At 46.8% G+C, this 19,183-nt stretch overlaps 1 protein-coding gene across 2 annotated transcripts in view; it reads left to right on the forward strand.

Moving 5' to 3' along the window:
• Positions 1 to 4,999: 4,999 nt before the first annotated feature.
• LOC140396944 (histone acetyltransferase KAT6A-like) overlaps positions 5,000 to 19,183 on the forward strand; it is a 616,358-nt gene continuing 602,174 nt past the window's right edge. For both annotated transcript variants that reach the window (XM_072485891.1, XM_072485892.1), the window contains exons 1-2: positions 5,000 to 5,115; positions 6,213 to 7,198. In XM_072485891.1, the coding sequence (XP_072341992.1) occupies positions 6,599 to 7,198 (600 nt within the window). In that variant the 5' untranslated portion in view covers positions 5,000 to 5,115; positions 6,213 to 6,598. The remainder of the gene's footprint in view (positions 5,116 to 6,212; positions 7,199 to 19,183) is intronic.

Consider the following 19,183-nt stretch of genomic DNA (forward strand, 5'->3'; position numbering starts at 1 on the left):
TCCAACCTGAGAGTGAGACAGTGTACCCAGTTGTTGTGTGTACACTATCTGGGCGTACGCACACTGTTTAATATCGCTGTCCACCATGAGAGGGCAACGGTTTACCCGATTGTTGTGTGTACACAATCTGGGTGTACGCACACAGTGTAATATTCCTATCCACCAGAAGAGGGAGACAGTGTACCCAGTTGTTTTTGTGTACACTATCTGGGTGTACACACACATATTAATATCGCTGTCCACCCTGAGAGGGAGCCAGTGTACCCAGTTGTGTGTACACTATCTAGATGTATACACACAGCTTAATATTGCTGTGCACCCTGAGTGGAGACAGTGTATCCAGTTGTTGTGTGTACACTATCTGGGTGTACACACACAGTTTAATATCGCTGTCCACCGTGAGAGGGAGACAGTGTACCCAGTTGTTGTGTGTACACTATCTGGATTTATGCACACAGTTTAATATCGCAGTTCACTCTGGGAGGCAGACAATGTACCCAGTTGTTGTGTGTACACTATCTAAGTGAACACACAGTTTAATATCGCTGTCCACCCTGAGAGAGAGAGACAGTGTACCCAGTTGTTGTGTGTACACTGTCTGGGCGTATGCACACTGTTTAATATCGCTGTCCACCATGAGAGGGCAACGGTTTACCCGATTGTTGTGTGTACACAATCTGGGTGTACGCACACAGTGTAATATTCCTATCCACCAGAAGAGGGAGACAGTGTACCCAGTTGTTTTTGTGTACACTATCTAGGTGAACACACAATTTAATATCGCTGTCCAACCTGAGAGAGACAGTGTACCCAGTTATTGTGTGTACACTATCTAGGTGAACACACAGTTTAATATCTCTGTCCAACCTGAGAGTGAGACAGTGTACCCAGTTGTTGTGTGTACACTATCTGGGCGTACGCACACTGTTTAATATCGCTGTCCACCATGAGAGGGCAACGGTTTACCCGATTGTTGTGTGTACACAATCTGGGTGTACGCACACAGTGTAATATTCCTATCCACCAGAAGAGGGAGACAGTGTACCCAGTTGTTTTTGTGTACACTATCTAGGTGAACACACAATTTAATATCGCTGTCCAACCTGAGAGAGAGAGACAGTGTACCCAGTTATTGTGTGTACACTATCTAGGTGAACACACAGTTTAATATCTCTGTCCAACCTGAGAGTGAGACAGTGTACCCAGTTGTTGTGTGTACACTATCTGGGCGTACGCACACTGTTTAATATCGCTGTCCACCATGAGAGGGCAACGGTTTACCCGATTGTTGTGTGTACACAATCTGGGTGTACGCACACAGTGTAATATTTCTGTCCACCAGAAGAGGGAGACAGTGTACTCAGTTGTTGTGTGTACACTATCTGGGTGTACACACACGGTTTAATATCGTCATCCACTCTGAGAGGGAGACAGTGTACCCAGTTGTTGCGTGTACACTGTCTGGGTGTACACACACATATTAATATCGCTGTCCACCCTGAGAGGGAGCCAGTGTACCCAGTTGTGTGTACACTATCAGAGTGTACAAACAGTTTAATATCACTGTCCAACTTGAGAGTGATACAGGGTACCCAGTTGTTGTTTGTACACTATCTGGGTGTACACACACAGTTTAATATCACTGTCCAACATGAGAGTGAGACAGTGTACCCAGTTGTTGTGTGTACACAAACTGGGTGTACACACACAGTTTAATATCATCATCCACCCTGAGAGGGAGACAGTGTACCCAGTTGTTGCGTGTACACTGTCTGGGTGTACACACACATATTAATATCACTGTCCACCCTGAGTGGAGACAGTGTATCCAGTTGTTGTGTGAACACTATCTGGGTATGCACATAGTTTAATATCGCAGTCCAACCTGAGAGGGAGACAATGTACTATTGTGTGTACACTATCTGGGTGTACACACACAGTTTAATATCGCTGTCCACCATGAGAGGGAGACAGTTTACCCAGTTGTGTGTACACTATCTGCGTTTACGCACACAGTTTAATATCGCAGTTCACACTGAGAGGCAGACAATGTACCCAGTTGTTTGTACACTGTCTGGGTGTATGCTCACAGTTTAATATCGCTGCCTTCCCTGCGAGGGAGACAGTTTACCCTTTTGTGTGCACTATCTAGGTGTACGCACACAGTGTAATATTCCTGTCCACCATAAGAGGGAGACAGTGTACCCAGTTGTGTGTACACTATCTGGGCGTACGCACACAGTTTAAAATCACTGTCCACCCAGAGAGGGAGACAGTGTACCCAGTTGTTGTGTGAACACTGTCTGGGTGTACACACACAGTTTAATATCGCTGTCCACCCTGAGAGGGAGACAGTGTACCCAGTTGTTGTGTGTACACTATCTAGGTGTACACACTCAGTTCAATATCGCAGTCCACCCTGAGAGGAAGACAGTGTACCCAGTTGTTGTGTGTACACGATCTGGGTGTCCGCACAGTGTAATATTCCTGTCCACCAGAAGAGGGAGACAGTGTACCCAATTGGTGTGTGTACACTATCTGGGTGTACGCACAGTTTAATATCGTTGTCCAACGTGAGAGAGAGAGACAGTGTACCCAGTAGTTGTGTGTACACTATCTGTGTGTGTACAGACACAGTTTAATATCGCTGCGCACACTGGGCGGGAGATGTTGTCGTCAGCTGTGTGTGCACTATCTTGGTGTACGCATACAGTTTAAAATCACTGTCCACCCTCAGAGGGAGACAGTGCGCCCAGAGAGTGTACACACACAGTTTAATATCGCTGTCCTCCCTGAGAGGGAGACAGTGTGCCCAGTTTTTGTGTGTACACTGATTGGGTGTACACACAGAGTTTATTATCGCTGTCCACCCTGAGAGGGAGACAGTGTACCCAGTAGTTGTGTGTACACTATCTGTGTGATCACACACACACAGTTTAATATCGCTGTCCCCCCAGAGGGAGACAGTGTACCCAATAGTTGTGTGTACACTATCTGGGTGCACACAGTGTAATATTCCTGTCCACCTGTTACCCCATCTCTGGACCTGTAAAGAGTTAATCACCTGCTAATGCTCGCATTCCAAGCATTGTTTGGCATCTTTGAATCTGTCTACATATATGTGTTTTGGAACATACCTCTTCATTCACCTGAGGAAGGAGCAGCGCTCCGAAAGCTAGTGACATCGAAACAAACCTGCTGGACTTTAACCTGGTGTTGTAAGACTTCGTACTCTGCTCAACACAGTCCAACGCCGGCATCTCCACATCACCAGAAGAGGGAGACAGTGTACCCAATTGGTGTGTGTACACTATCTGGGTGTACGCACAGTTTAATATCGTTGTCCAACGTGAGAGACAGTGTACCCAGTAGTTGTGTGTACACTATCTGTGTGTGTACAGACACAGTTTAATATCGCTGCCCACACTGGGAGGGAGATGTTGTCATCAGCTGTGTGTGCACTATCTTGGTGTACGCATACAGTTTAAAATCACTGTCCACCCTCAGAGGGAGACAGTGCGCCCAGTTGTTGTGTGTACACTCTCTGGGTATACACACAACGTATAATATCGCTGTCCTCCCTGAGAGGGAGAAGGTGTACCATGTTATTGTGTGTACACTATCTGGGTGTACACACACAGTTCAATATTGTCATCCACCCTGAGAGGGAGACAGTGTACCCAGTTGTGTGTACACTATATTGGTGTACACACACAGTTTATTATCACTGTCCACCCTGAGAGGGAGACGGTGTACCCAGTTGTGTGTACACTATATTGGTGTACACACACAGTTTATTATCACTGTCCACCCTCAGAGGGAGACAGTGTGCCCAGTTGTTGTGTGTACACTATATTGGTGTACACACATAGTTTCATTACACTGTCCACCCTCAGAGGGAGACAGTGTACTCAGTTGTGTGTACACTATATTGTTGTACACACACAGTTTCATGACACTGTTCACAGTGAGAGGGAGTCAGTGTACCCAGTTGTGTGTACACTATATTGGTGTACACAGTTTCATGACACTGTTCACAGTGAGAGTGAGACAGTGTACCCAGTTGTGTGTACACTATATTGGTGTACACAGTTTCATGACACTGTTCACAGTGAGAGGGAGACAGTGTACCCAGTTGTGTGTACACTATATTGGTGTACACAGTTTCATGACACTGTTCACAGTGAGAGTGAGACAGTGTACCCAGTTGTGTGTACACTATATTGGTGTACACAGTTTCATGACACTGTTCACAGTGAGAGTGAGACAGTGTACCCAGTTGTGTGTACACTATATTGGTGTACACAGTTTCATGACACTGTTCACAGTGAGAGGGAGACAGTGTACCCAGTTGTGTGTACACTATATTGGTGTACACACACAGTTTATTATCACTGTCCACCCTGAGAGGGAGACGGTGTACCCAGTTGTGTGTACACTATATTGGTGTACACACACAGTTTATTATCACTGTCCACCCTCAGAGGGAGACAGTGTGCCCAGTTGTTGTGTGTACACTATATTGGTGTACACACATAGTTTCATTACACTGTCCACCCTCAGAGGGAGACAGTGTACTCAGTTGTGTGTACACTATATTGTTGTACACACACAGTTTCATGACACTGTTCACAGTGAGAGGGAGTCAGTGTACCCAGTTGTGTGTACACTATATTGGTGTACACAGTTTCATGACACTGTTCACAGTGAGAGGGAGACAGTGTACCCAGTTGTGTGTACACTATATTGGTGTACACAGTTTCATGACACTGTTCACAGTGAGAGGGAGACAGTGTACCCAGTTGTGTGTACACTATATTGGTGTACACAGTTTCATGACACTGTTCACAGTGAGAGGGAGACAGTGTACCCAGTTGTGTACTCTGGGTGTGTACTCTGTGTACCCGGTGTGTGTCCTCCCGCTGTGTACCCGGTGTGTGTACTCTGGCTGTGTATACCCGCTGTGTGTACCCGCTGTGCTCTCTGTACCCGGCGCCTGGCCGCCCCGGCCCCGAGCCGCTCCTCTCCCAGTGCTGCCCCCTCCCGCTCCCTCCCTCTCTCTGTTGTGTTAAGATGGCGGCCGCGCTCTCCGGCTCTGCCTGGCCTCCGCTGTGGGTGAGTGTCCGCGGCGCGGCCGCCGCGCTCCGCCGGCCCCGGCCCGGGGGCCCCGGGACCCTGAGCCTCCCCGCGAGGGAGAGCCCCAGAGCCGGGCCGCGGCCGCGCTCCGAGAGCCGGCCCGGGGCCTAGGCCGGAGCGCGGGGAGGCTGTGCCTCCCCCCCGGCCGCGCCGCCACCTCCACCCGCCTCACAGGCCTCGGCCTCTCCGTCCGCGGCGTCGTCTCCGGGAGCGGCGGCTGCCCGGGAACCGGGGGCCGGGGGCAGCCTCCCGCCCGGGGCCCCGCTCCGGACAACACCGGGAACCGGGGCTGGAGACAAAGCAGAGAAAGTGCCCGGCAGCAGCCAGCCCTCAGCCCCAGGGAGCAGGGCAGGGGGCGCGGAGAGGGGTGGGCAGAGGGGGCAAGGAGAGGGGTGGGCAGAGGGGGCAAGGAGAGGGGTGGGCAGAGGGGGCAAGGAGAGGGGTGGGCAGAGGGGGCAAGGAGAGGGGTGGGCAGGGGGCGAGGAGAGGGGTGGGACAGGGAGGGGTAGGCAGGAGGGGGAAAGGGGGAATGAGAGAGGTGGGCAGGAGAGGGAAGCGGGGAAGGTGAGCGGTGGGCAGGAGAGGCGAAGCGGGGAAGGTGAGGGGTGGGCAGGAGAGGGAAGGGGGAAGGAGAGGGGTGGACAGGAGAGGGAAGGGGGGAAGGTGAGGGGTGGACAGGAGAGGGAAGGGGGGAAGGTGAGGGATGGGCAGGAGAGGGAAGCGGGGAAGGTGAGCGGTGGGCAGGAGAGGGAAGCGGGGAAGGTGAGGTGTGGGCAGGAGAGGGAAGGGGGGCAGGAGAGGGATGGACAGGAGAGGGAAGGGGGGAAGGAGAGGGATGGACAGGAGAGGGAAGGGGGGAAGGAGAGGGATGGACAGGAGAGGGGAAGAAAGGAAGGAAGGAGGGGGGGGAGGAGGGGGGGGGGAGACACACTGGGCTCTCTAAACCCCAGTTTAACCCCCTTTCACCCAGGGCCGGATCCTCAGGCTTGTGCTCCCATGTCAGAGCTGTTGTTGGGGCTTAATAATTGTCTGCTTTCCCTGCTAAATGCCTTAATATTCTTTCTCTCTCCCCCCAGGTCCAGTCTGCGCAGTGTTTACGTTGGATTACGCTTGAAGTGAATGTAGCTTGTTTGGCCAACTGAATGGAGACTCTCTGATGGTTCAAAGTTCGGCAACTTTACAGAGCGCTGAAATTTTATCAATTGGACACTTGCTTTTAATTTCCTCTTTGTGAAAGGTTACCTTTCTTCGGCCAGTATACGGCTGGGTTTTCTTCCTCCTCGCCCCCCCCTCCCTGGGAGCATCTTTAAATTCTGGTGAGAGGAAGATAGCATTTGAATTGGAAAACGTCAATGCTATGGTGAACTGCTTTTTTACTCCGAGAAATCTTTTTTTGTTATGTGTGGAACTCGTTCAACACAGAGATAAGGGGTAACACTCTGGATACTGGGAGTCATCAGCCATGGTAAAACTTGCAAATCCGTTGTACACCGAATGGATTTTGGAGGCAATCCAAAAAGTTAAAAAGCAGAAACAGAGACCCTCTGAGGAAAGGATTTGCAATGCTGTGTCCTCATCCCATGGATTAGACAGAAAAACTGTCCTGGAACAACTCGAGCTGAGTGTGAAAGATGGAACAATCTTAAAGGTTACAAATAAGGGACTTAACTCCTACAAAGATCCAGACAATCCAGGGCGGATTGTACTCCCCAAACCTCGGAATCAATCAAAATCAGATGCGAAACACAGTGTTGACTGGAACAAACTTCTCAAAAGGGCAATTGAGGGTTTAGCAGAGCCCAATGGATCATCACTGAAGAACATTGAACGATTTCTGGGAGGTCAGAAGGATGTGATAGCAGTGTTTGGAGCTGGTGCCTCCTCAGACCTCCACCAGCAGCTGAGGCTCTCTTTGAAACGCGCCATAAGTCACAGCAGGATCATCAAAGATGGGCCCTTGTATCGATTGTTGCGTGGCAAATCGGGATGCGATAGCAAGCAGGGACCTGAGTCAATTGCCTGCCTCCCACCTGTTAGCCTCCTGACTCACGAAAAGGACAAGGTAGGTGGGATTTGGATGAAGACTGAAACTTCTTATGTCTTAAGTTAATATTTCCCAGCTAGAAAATCCAGCTATCCATGAAAATTAGTGATCCAGGTGAAGTGTTTGGCTCAGATAATTCCAGGAATGATGGAAGGTTCCAGTCAGAAATGTATTTCTTAATTCCAATGAGTTCCACGCATTTGCAATAGATGTAGTGATGAGAGTGGACACTTAGCTGGTGGAAAAGGTTGAGGGAGTGTATTGAAAGACATTCAAGCATTAAAATTGTTCACTTTATTTGAGAGAAAACTTCAAATCTGATAGTTGTGATGGAAGCGTTCAGTAATTAAGTTTGCTGCTTTAGTGTTTTGTGACAGGTGACTTATCGCTCATGCTGGCCGTATAAATACTTCTATTGCGGGAAGGGCAATTGGTGCCAAAGTCTTTGAAACGGATACAACTAATTTGGACTTGCAGAGAGCTTGCAATCCTTGCACTGTTTCTGACTAGTGTCTTTACGTAAAGTTACTTGGGTTCCATTTTAAAAGCACGAACAGTATTGTAATTTATTTTACCCATGAATATATTTCTACAAGATGCCCCAGTTAAGGTTCAAAGCTTGATGGATTGTCCATAAATAAAAATGCAATTCTCAAGACAGTTAACGCAGGTCAGCCTGATGCAGTGTTTTGAGATTTCTTGTTGTTCAGCTTACTCCTGCTGTCATTTCTTATTGCTTAACGTTTAGAGCAAAACTGTGTGTGACTTAGTGCTGGAAAATGCTGTCAAGATTTAACTGCCAGGTCCATTTCTTCCCAACATTAACACAAAGTTACGCACCACGCACATTTGGCTGTGTAAATTCTCCTGAATTGCTCATTCAGACCTCTGAAAAGCCCTGGGACTCAGCCTTTCAGGACTTGCTTCTGTGCCAGCATGAGTTTGGACTTCTGACAATGTAAATGGAATGCGCACTCCAAGCCGATACTTCACTGCTGCTGCCTTGTCTTCATCTGTTTGTGCATTTTGCAGAGAATGAGTCTGGGTTGATCTGTGATTAAGATTTGTTATTCGCTGTGTTGAAGGTTGTGTCTGTCAAGATGTGAGGTGAGCAGACAGATTTTGTTTGTTAACCTGGCAGTAAGGTATTATAATGATGCAAGGAAAGATTGGACTGCATTTACCCACATAACAACCGTGCTCTTAAAAATAGTTTGTGACGATTATTGCGATGTTGCAATGGAGAAAGATTCTACATGATTAAATCATCTTTCTTTGTACTTGTGAAGAGTTTCAGCTTTTCCAGTGCCTTTCACATCTTCAGAATGTCCCTTTGAGCTTCACAGCCAAGGAATGACTTTAGAAATGCGTTCATTGTTGTGGAAGTATAGATGGCAGCAACGTTGTGCACAGGACATCCCAGAGACAGCAGCGAGTCTAATGATCATTTAATCTGTTCTGATGATGGTGGAGGGGTAACTTTTGGCGAGGGAACACAAGTTTCCTCTTCGTTTCATAATCTTTCACATCCACTGGTATATTCCAATCGGGCCCTGGTTTAACGTACCATCTAAAAGGTGCAACTCCCAGCAATACAGCACTCCTTCAGTACTTGATTGGAGCGGCAGCCTGGACTTGCAGAGGGGGCATGAACTCTCAGACTTCTCCCTGGGAGTGTGAGCCAAGCTGACAGTGTGGGGGAAGGTAATTGAGAGTCTGTGAACAATGTACTGAACTACGGTTTCATGAATTCAGCTGCAAAATCATGACGCTGTGTAAATTCAGCAACTAGAGCAGGTCCTGAATTCTGCAGCATGGTTCCTCTTAGAGTTTTGCTGGAATTTTGTTTTCAGCTGTTGTCATTGGGCTTTGTCTGGACTTTATATTGGATAGGTATTGAATGTCACCTGAATTCTTGAGGAGTCGCAACTTTATAGACACTGTAGAGTGTTAATGGGCCAGCCGCAGGTACTTGTATGCAGCAGTGTGGGAAGAAGATTCATTGAGGTACATTTGCAGGAGGATTTTGTGCCATTCTGAATGATGCTGTAGACTTGGGAGTGAGTGTCTCTGTATTCCCTGCAACGCAAGCTTTGATTTTTATGTACAGAATTGGCGGGCGGAGGGAGAGGGGCGGGGGGGGGGGGGATCTTTAACATGAGAACCCGAAGCTGAGCGGCTACATTTTTTGTATTTGCTCCGAGATGTTCATGGTGCTCACAGGATCACAGACATTACCCATCTCTCGTTGCCCTGAGAAAGTGGTTTTCGACCTTGTACATGAGCAATTCTTTTGGCAATGTACTTCCACAGTGGTGTTAAGGAGGCGCTCGCAAGATATTTACCTGGTCGTGAAGGATGAAATGTCCAACAGAAAATGAACTGAGCGATAAACTTGTTGGTGCTTGTTTGTGTTTCCATTGTTTTGCTGCACCCTCAGTGGGAAAATAAAAGGTGTGAAAAGTTGTCATAAATGGAATTGCGCGAGATACAAAATAGAAAAGCAGTAATGTAATTCTGGAACTGTAAAACGCTGGTTCGGCCACAGCTGGAGTTTTGTGCATAGTTCTGGCCACCACAGTACAGGAAGGACAGATTTGCCCTCGGAGAGAGTGCAGGGGAGATTTCAAGAATGCTGTCAGGACTTGGAAATTGCAGCTATGGGGAAAGATTTGGTGAGCTGGGTTTGTTTTCCTGAACACAGGGGAGGCTGAGGGGTGAGTTGATTGAGGTGGACATAATTATGGGGGGGGGGCTGAGACGTGTCGACAGGAAGCGCTTGCCTCTCCCAGTGCAGAGGTCAATTACCGGGACATTGCGGGGGGGGGAATTTAAGGGATTGGGGATGTTCGGCAAAACCCTTTCACCCAGAGAGTGGTCAGCGTCCCGAATTCGCTGCCCAGATTGGTGTTTGAAGCAGATACCTGGATCTGCACCTCATGTGCTGTAATGTGTTAAGGTTAAGGACCGGGTGCTGGAAGGTGTGATTAGAATGCAGACACGATGGACTGGTGACCTCTTTCTGTACCTTTTCCCTGGTTCTCTGATTGTCATGGAAGTTGGCAAGTAAGTTAGCACTCAGAATTTAGGAGTCCTATAATTTGATTTCCAAATTTCCTCGTTTAATTTAATATGGCAGGGTTATGGTCAGGCAGGACTGAGTTGTTTTTTTACTGACTGTTCAGTGCAGTTGTGGGAAACTTTGTGCCACATGATGATTGCAGCAGGGGGTTGAATCTGAAAGATTGAATGTTGTTTGCAGCTCTTTGCCGAACTGGAAAACTGTGAAATTGATCACAATTGATGGAATCAAACGCTTTGAAATCATGTGGAGTTTGTCTTGTGTTTATTATGTGGGTAGGGTTCCAGCAACAGATTGTCAGGACCAAACTTGTAGGGTGTCACTCTGCAATTTGATATAACCTCCTTGCTGAGGATTCACAAGTGTTTATAAAAAAAAAAGACAATCAGTGGGCTTGGGAGGTTAATGCCTGAGGATTGGTGGAAGAATGGAGAATTGTTGGGCTGAAAAGTTGTATCGTCTGGAGATGTTGGAAAGTATTCAGTGTGGCAAATACTAATTTCAAAATGATGGGAATGGAGGGGAATGTGCATGGAAGTTCAAGACGAGAAAGGATAGAAAGACCAAGAGAGGTCTATTTAAAGGAGTTCTCTGTGTATATGGAAGCAGCATTCAAATCTTGTCGAATTAAACATGGTTGAGTTTAGAGAAACTATTTGGAATGGATGAGGAAAGCAAGATTTTTGGAGTGTTCGCAATGGAGCAGATAACAGGAATTGTGGAGTTTAGAAGAGCTAGCTGAACAGTAACGACAGCAATGGAGCAGATAACGGGAATTGTGGAGTTTAGAAGAGCTAGCTGAACAGTATCGACAGTAATGGAGCAGATAACGGGAATTGTGGAGTTTAGAGGAGCTAGCTGAACAGTATCGACAGCAATGGAGCAGGTAACGGGAATTGTGGAGTTTAGAGGAGCTAGCTGAACAGTATTGACAGCAATGGAGCAGGTAACGGGAATTGTGGAGTTTAGAGGAGCTAGCTGAACAGTATCGACAGCAATGGAGCAGATAACTGGAATTGTGGAGTTTAGAGGAGCTAGCTGAACAGTATCGACAGCAATGGAGCAGGTAACGGGAATTGTGGAGTTTAGAGGAGCTAGCTGAACAGTATCGACAGCAATGGAGCAGGTAACGGGAATTGTGGAGTTTAGAGGAGCGAGCTGAACAGTATCGACAGCAATGGAGCAGGTGATGGGAATTGTGGAGTTTAGAGGAGCTCGCTGAACAGTATCGACAGCAATGGAGCAGGTAACGGGAATTGTGGAGTTTAGAGGAGCTAGCTGAACAGTATCGACAGCCATGGAGCAGGTAACGGGAATTGTGGAGTTTAGAGGAGCTAGCTGAACAGTATCTAAACCAATGGAGCAGGTAATGGGAATTGTGGAGTTTCGAGGAGCTAGCTGAACAGTATCGACAGCAATAGAGCAGATAACGGTAATTGTGGAGTTTACAGGAGCTAGCTGAACAGTATCGACAGCAATGGAGCAGGTAACGGGAATTGTGGAGTTTAGAGGAGCTAGCTGAACAGTATTGACAGTAATGGAGCAGGTAACGGGAATTGTGGAGTTTAGAGGAGCTAGCTGAACAGTATCGACAGTAATGGAGCAGGTAACGGGAATTGTGGAGTTTAGAGGAGCTAGCTGAACAGTATCGACAGCAATAGAGCAGATAACGGGAATTGTGGGGTTTAGAGGAGCTAGCTGAACAGTATCGACAGTAATGGAGCAGATAACGGGAATTATGGAGTTTAGAGGAGCTAGCTGAACAGTATCGACAGCAATGGAGCAGATAACGGGAATTGTGGAGTTTAGAGGAGCTAGCTGAACAGTATCAACAGCAATGGAACAGGTAACGGGAATTGTGGAGTTTAGAGGAGCTAGCTGAACAGTATCTAAAGCAATGGAGCAGGTAATGGGAATTGTGGAGTTTCGAGGAGCTAGCTGAACAGTATCGACAGTAATGGAGCAGATAACGGGAATTGTGGGGTTTAGAGGAGCTAGCTGAACAGTATCGACAGCAATGGAGCAGATAACTGGAATTGTGGAGTTTAGAGGAGCTAGCTGAACAGTATCGACAGCAATGCAGCAGGTAACGGGAATTGTGGAGTTTAGAGGAGCTAGCTGCACAGTATCGACAGCAATGGAGCAGATAACGGGAATTGTGGGGTTTAGAGGAGCTAGCTGAACAGTATCGACAGCAATGGAGCAGATAACGGGAATTGTGGGATTTAGAGGAGCTAGCTGAACAGTATCGACAGCAATGGAGCAGGTAACGGGAATTGTGGAGTTTAGAGGAGCTAGCTGAACAGTATCGACAGCAATGGAGCAGGTAACGGGAATTGTGGAGTTTAGAGGAGCTAGCTGAACAGTATCGACAGCAATGGAGCAGGTAACGGGAATTGTGGAGTTTAGAGGAGCTAGCTGAACAGTATCGACAGCAATGGAGCAGATAACGGGAATTGTGGAGTTTAGAGGAGCTAGCTGAACAATATCGACAGCAATGGAGCAGGTAACGGGAATTGTGGAGTTTAGAGGAGCTAGCTGAACAATATCGACAGCCATGGAGCAGATAACGGGAATTGTGGAGTTTAGAGGAGCTAGCTGAACAGTATCAACAGCAATGGAGCAGATAACGGGAATTGTGGAGTTTAGAGGAGCTAGCTGAACAGTATCGACAGCCATGGAGCAGATAACGGGAATTGTGGAGTTTAGAGGAGCTCGCTGAACAGTATCGACAGCAATGGAGCAGGTAACGGGAATTGTGGACTTTAGAGGAGCTAGCTGAACAGTATCGACAGCAATGGAGCAGTTAACGGGAATTGTGGAGTTTAGAGGAGCTAGCTGAACAGTATCGACAGCAATGGAGCAGGTAACAGGAATTGTGGAGTTTAGAGGAGCTAGCTGAACAGTATCGACAGTAATGGAGCAGGTAACGGGAATTGTGGAGTTTAGAGTTGCTAGCTGAACAGTATCGACAACAATGGAGCAGGTGATGGGAATTGTGGAGTTTAGAGGAGCTCGCTGAACAGTATCGACAGCAATGGAGCAGGTAACGGGAATTGTGGAGTTTAGAGGAGCTAGCTGAACAGTATCGACAGCAATGGAGCAGATAACAGGAATTGTGGAGTTTAGAGGAGCTAGCTGAACAGTATCGACAGTAATGGAGCAGGTAACGGGAATTGTGGAGTTTAGAGTTGCTAGCTGAACAGTATTGACAGCAATGGAGCAGATAACGGGAATTGTGGGATTTAGAGGAGCTAGCTGAACAGTATCGACAACAATGGAGCAGGTGATGGGAATTGTGGGATTTAGAGGAGCTAGCTGAACAGTAACGACAGCAATGGAGCAGATAACAGGAATTGTGGAGTTTCGAGGAGCTAGCTGAACAGTATCGACAGCAATGGAGCAGGTAACGGGAATTGTGGAGTTTAGAGGAGCAAGCTGAACAGTATCGACAGCCATGGAGCAGATAACGGGAATTGTGGAGTTTAGAGGAGCTAGCTGAACAGTATCGACAGCAATGGAGCAGATAACAGGAATTGTGGGATTTAGAGGAGCTAGCTGAACAGTATCGACAGCCATGGAGCAGATAACGGGAATTGTGGAGTTTAGAGGAGCTAGCTGAACAGTATCGACAGCAATGGAGCAGATAACGGGAATTGTGGGATTTAGAGGAGCTAGCTGAACAGTATCGACAGCAATGGAGCAGGTAACGGGAATTGTGGAGTTTAGAGGAGCTAGCTGAACAGTATCGACAGCAATGGAGCAGATAACGGGAATTGTGGAGTTTAGAGGAGCTAGCTGAACAGTATCGACAGCAATGGAGCAGGTAACGGGAATTGTGGAGTTTCGAGGAGCTAGCTGAACAGTATCGACAGCAATGGAGCAGATAACGGGAATTGTGGAGTTTAGAGGAGCTAGCTGAACAGTATCGACAGCAATGGAGCAGGTAACGGGAATTGTGGAGTTTAGAGGAGCGAGCTGAACAGTATCGACAGCAATGGAGCAGATAACGGGAATTGTGGAGTTTAGAGGAGCTAGCTGAACAGTATCGACAGCAATGGAGCAGATAACGGGAATTGTGGAGTTTAGAGGAGCTAGCTGAACAGTATCGACAGGCAGGGTAAAGGTTGCATCCAAAGTAAGAGACGGTGATTGGTTCTATTATCTTTTTTTTGTTTGTATAAATTTAGAGTACCCAATTCATTTTTTTCAATTAAGGGGCAATTTAGCGTGGCCAGTCCACCTACCCTGCACATCTTTGGGTTGTGGGGGCGAAATCCACGAAAACACTGGGAGAATGTGCAAACTCCACACGGACAGTGACCCGGGGCCGGGTTCGAACCTGGGACCTCGGCGCCGTGGGGCAGCAGGGCTAACCCACTGCGCCACGTGCTGCCCACAAAAAAAAGTCTTTTGAAGCATTTTGAGAAGCTAGATTTTGACTGGCCCACTTCATGATGACGGATATTTGCTCCCAATCAAGCAACGTCTTGATTTTATAATTCCCGTCCTTGTTTTCCGTTCGCTCCATGTCCTTGCCCCTCCCTATCACTGCAAGCTTTTACAACCCCACAACCATCCAAGATATTTGTGGTACTCTTGAGCACCCGCAGTTTTAATTGCTCCACCATTGATGGCTGTGTTTTCAGTTGTCTCGGCCCCAAGCTCTGGAATTCCTTCATTGCATCTCTCTACCTCTCCGTTTCTTCATTCCCCCTTTGAAGGCAATCCTTTGAAACATATCTCTTCGACCAAGCTTATGTGGATTGATATTTTGAGATGTTGTATTCTGTTTAAAAGAGGTATGAAAGTATGTACAGGCTTGGAATAAGGGGTCGCTTTAGCTCACTTGGCTGGACGGCTGGTTCGGGATGCAGAGCGATGTCAACAGCATGGGTTCAATCCCTGTACAGGCTGAGGTTATTCCCAACCTTGCCCCTTTCCTGAGGTGTGTAATCCTCCGGTTAAATCACCACCAGTCAGTTCTCTCTCACAAAGGGGAAAGCAGCCGATGGTCCTGGGACGACAGCAACTTTACTTTTACTTTCATCTAAGTATATGTTGCTGTTAATTATATGACAATTCAGTCTCAAAGCGACTGACGTGGCCAATGAGGGTGAACAGACTGAAGGAAGTTGTGAATGTGAAGTGGAATCATTAGTAAAAGAGTAAACACTGATGAATGGAAGTGGTTGTTCATGTGAAGAAGAGAAAGGACAGCCTGGGGAAATGGGGGGCAGGGGAGAGGAGGCAGTGGGAATAGGGTTGGAGAATAGGCTACCCACAGCAGCACACAGGTAGAACCATTCGAGAGGAATCTAGCTAGTACAGACGCAGCTTGATGTTTAAGACTCTTGCCAAATGTGTTGGAGCTGTACACAGACATGATTCACTGCCCTGTTCCAAGGGTCATAACAATGAGCCGAAAAGGTCAGCTTCCTCTTTAAGAGAGCAAGTAATTGCACTATTAGGCTGGAAGGGGAATGTCAAGGATTCTCAACCATCAGGAGAGATTGATAAGGCTCCAGGAGTTAATACTGAAATAACAGCAAGGCAATATTTGATGCTCTGTTCAAGTTGAATCTGGAAAGCAGTTCCAAGATCAAATTGACAGAAATTGACACAGGGTGCCAAAGACTGAGAAGATGACTCGGTGCGATGGGTACTACTTTACACTCGGAACTATGTTGTTTCCACTAAGAAATTGCAACTTAATGGCGAAGTTGAAAATAACTTTGTGTTTGCTGACGCTTGGGAAATGCTGTCACCCAGTGAATATGGAAGGTGAGTGAGAATGGAGGTGATTGTGCTGTGGTACGTGTGTCAGCTTGGATGTGGATTTCAAGCCTGAGTATAAATGGGACCTTTGGCTTTCTTCAACCCAATAGGAAGGTGGAGTGTAACTTTAGAGATGTTAAAGTGTGCTTGTTACAAGGTGCACAAAATGCAGCACGCTTTCGGGAAACTTCTTTTTGCTCAGTAGAAGCAGTACATTGCAGAGCCTCTGTCTACAACATGCAGTGATCAGTGGTGGGATAGGATCAGTGTCTCTGCTTGTGAGACAGATGATAACCCCAGCCAAAATGCCTCAAGTGGGGTATCTGGTCAGCTGTACTTCTGAAGGTATTTGCTGCAGTTTCTAACCTTCCTAATCTCTCATGTTTTGGGCTTGATGCAAAACTGGATTTATTTTTATTTTGGGGAGTTTTCGCTGTGGCTACTGCGATGACGTGATTTAATGTTCGGTGTTGGTATTGCTTCTCATTACCTTGAGGAGGTTGTGGGGTTTCATTAATTCCTAGTCGGTTATTCTTTCTCTGCGCTGATGTTACAGTGCTTATTGACATGAAAAAAGCAGAGAAAATGTTGCTGCTGCTAATTTTCTGAAGTAATTAATGTTTGGTTCTGTTTAATGGAATGAGAATTGATGTGAAGTACTCAGCCACGCTAGTGCCTTCTGATTGGGACGTGCTGGTGTAAAGTCACCTTCCATATCTGACTTCATTATTACACAGTATGGGGGAAAAAGTCCAAATGTGATGATCATTTTGAAAGGGACATAAACATTCATGTAGTTCGAACTAAAACAATATGCACCACACTGAAGATGGTGTGACAATGTGTTATGATGCCCATCATCATAAACTATTGAGCTGGGGGGGGGGGGGGGAGGGAATTGTAATCATTAAAATAATCTTTATTGTCACAGTCGGCTTACATTAAAAAGGGACATATACATCTTTATTACTATTGTCACAAGTAGGCTTACATTAACACTGCAATGAAGTTACTGTGAAAATCCCCTCGTCGCCACATTCCGCCGCCTGTTGGGGTCACAGAGGGAGAATTCAGAATGTCCAATTCACCCAACAAGCTCGTCTTTCGGGACTTGTGGGAGGAAACCGAAGCACCCGGAGGAAACCCACGCAGACACGGGGGAGAACGTGCAGACTCCGCACAGACAGTGACCCAAGCCGGGAATCAAACCTGGGTCCCTGGCGCTGTGAAGCAGCAGTGCTCACCACAGTACTGTTTGCGAGGCATTAGCAAGCTAATCCAGTTTACCTCTGGCCAGTTGAAAGTAAACCAAGTTCTGATTTGTCGAGGCACGCAAGGGAAAATAACTTGACATTTGGTCAATTAAGGAGTAATAATATACAAAATATTTGTTTCAAAAGCTGTGAACATTGCTGTGGTTTTTAAATGGCATTATTTAAAATAGGAAATATGGCTGGCGACATGAAACAGAAATCAGTGGTCACATAGTGATTTGCGTTCAGTACTTTTGAAAAAAACTTAAGGTTCTGCAGTATATCTAAATCCAGTTGTCAGATGTTGCCAGTTACAGTAGCGACATTAGTTTGCAGTTAGTTTTTCTTCATTTTTTTCATGGGATGTGAGTGTGACTGGCTGTGCCAGCCTTGACTGCCCATCCCTAATTGCCCATGAGGGAGCATTTAAGAGTTAGCCACAGTGTTGTGGATCTGGAGTCACGTGGTAACGATAGCAGATTTCCTTCCCGAAATGACACTCGGGAACCAGATGGGTTTTTACAACATCTCTCGTGAGATTAATTCCAGAGTTTTATCCAATTTTAATTTCACCATCTGCTGTGGTGGGTTTCGAACCTGGGTACCCAGAGCATTACCCTGAGTCTCTGGAACAATGGTCCAATGCCCGTACCACTAAACCACTGCCTCCCCTCAATAAACTGTGGTGCTACCACACACTGTGCCCGAGTGGGAAGGAAACCAATAGTGAAGCAAGTTGGCGTTAGAATGTTGTTGTAAACCATTGATAGGTGCTTGAGTAGTACAGGTATGAGCCAACAAAATTTGTTTGCATTTGGTTGTGGAAGCTATCTCCCTCTCTCCCGGTTTAAATACCAAACCCAGTGAATTTGGCTGTAAATGGGAGTTGTACACCCATCCTGTTATTTAGAGTTGCTTCATGTTGGGTTGAGGATCAATCCATCTCTTGTCACTTGTTTCCATTGATGTTCTGAACGGAACATTCCAGACGAGTTCCCCATCCTGCAAACTGCTTTCTTTCCGGAGGACTGGGGAAATGCAGAACCGTCAATTTAATTTTGACAATACGGCGACATCCTCACGTTCTGTAGTGTGAAGCGAGGCATCGGCACCAGTTACCTGGGAGCAGCTGGACCTGTGAAAGGTGAGAAGGAAAGTAGAGGAAACTGGAGGAATGTGATGAATGAGCAAATAACACACAATGTAGTTAGCCAGTTCTTTCATATCTGGAAAAGATCTGAGGATAAACCTGTCTCAAAGTTAGAATGTGTCACACAAATATCACTTTATTAATGGCAGGTCATAAATCTTTGATCCTTGTTATGTCAGCTCCTTTTGTGACAGTCCTGAACTCTGGTCATTTTGCTTGTTTAACGGGAAAAGGGCAAAAATGACTTGTGCTAAGTTGGATGTATGTTTGGATGGAAAGTATGGCACAGTGTTTAGCACTGCTGCCTCACAGTGCCAGGGACAGGATTCATTTCCATCCTTGGGTGACTGTGCGGTGTTTCCACTTTCTCCCCCGTGTCTGCGTGGGTTTCCTCCCACAGTCCAAAGATGTGCAGGTTAGGTGGATTGGCCATGATCAATTGCCCCTTCGTGTCCAATAGTTAGGTAGGGTTACAGGGGAGTGGGCCAGGTCGGGTGCTCTTACCGAGGGTCGGTGTAGACTCGATAAGCCAAATGGCCTCCTTCTGCACTGTATGGAGTCTATGATCACCTCCGATCTGACAAAATATATAAGGATTACTGTTGTCCTGAATTAAATTATAATTTCCTTTGTTTCAAGTTTTAGTTGTTCCAGAGAAATCCTGGTAAACCTGTGTGAAATATAGAAGCAATTTGAGGATTTAAGAGAGGTGTTTTTACTCTGTTTCCAAGCATTGCACC

This window comes from Scyliorhinus torazame, chromosome 20 (assembly GCF_047496885.1).
Source record: "Scyliorhinus torazame isolate Kashiwa2021f chromosome 20, sScyTor2.1, whole genome shotgun sequence".
NCBI classification, from domain to species: Eukaryota; Metazoa; Chordata; class Chondrichthyes; order Carcharhiniformes; family Scyliorhinidae; genus Scyliorhinus; species Scyliorhinus torazame.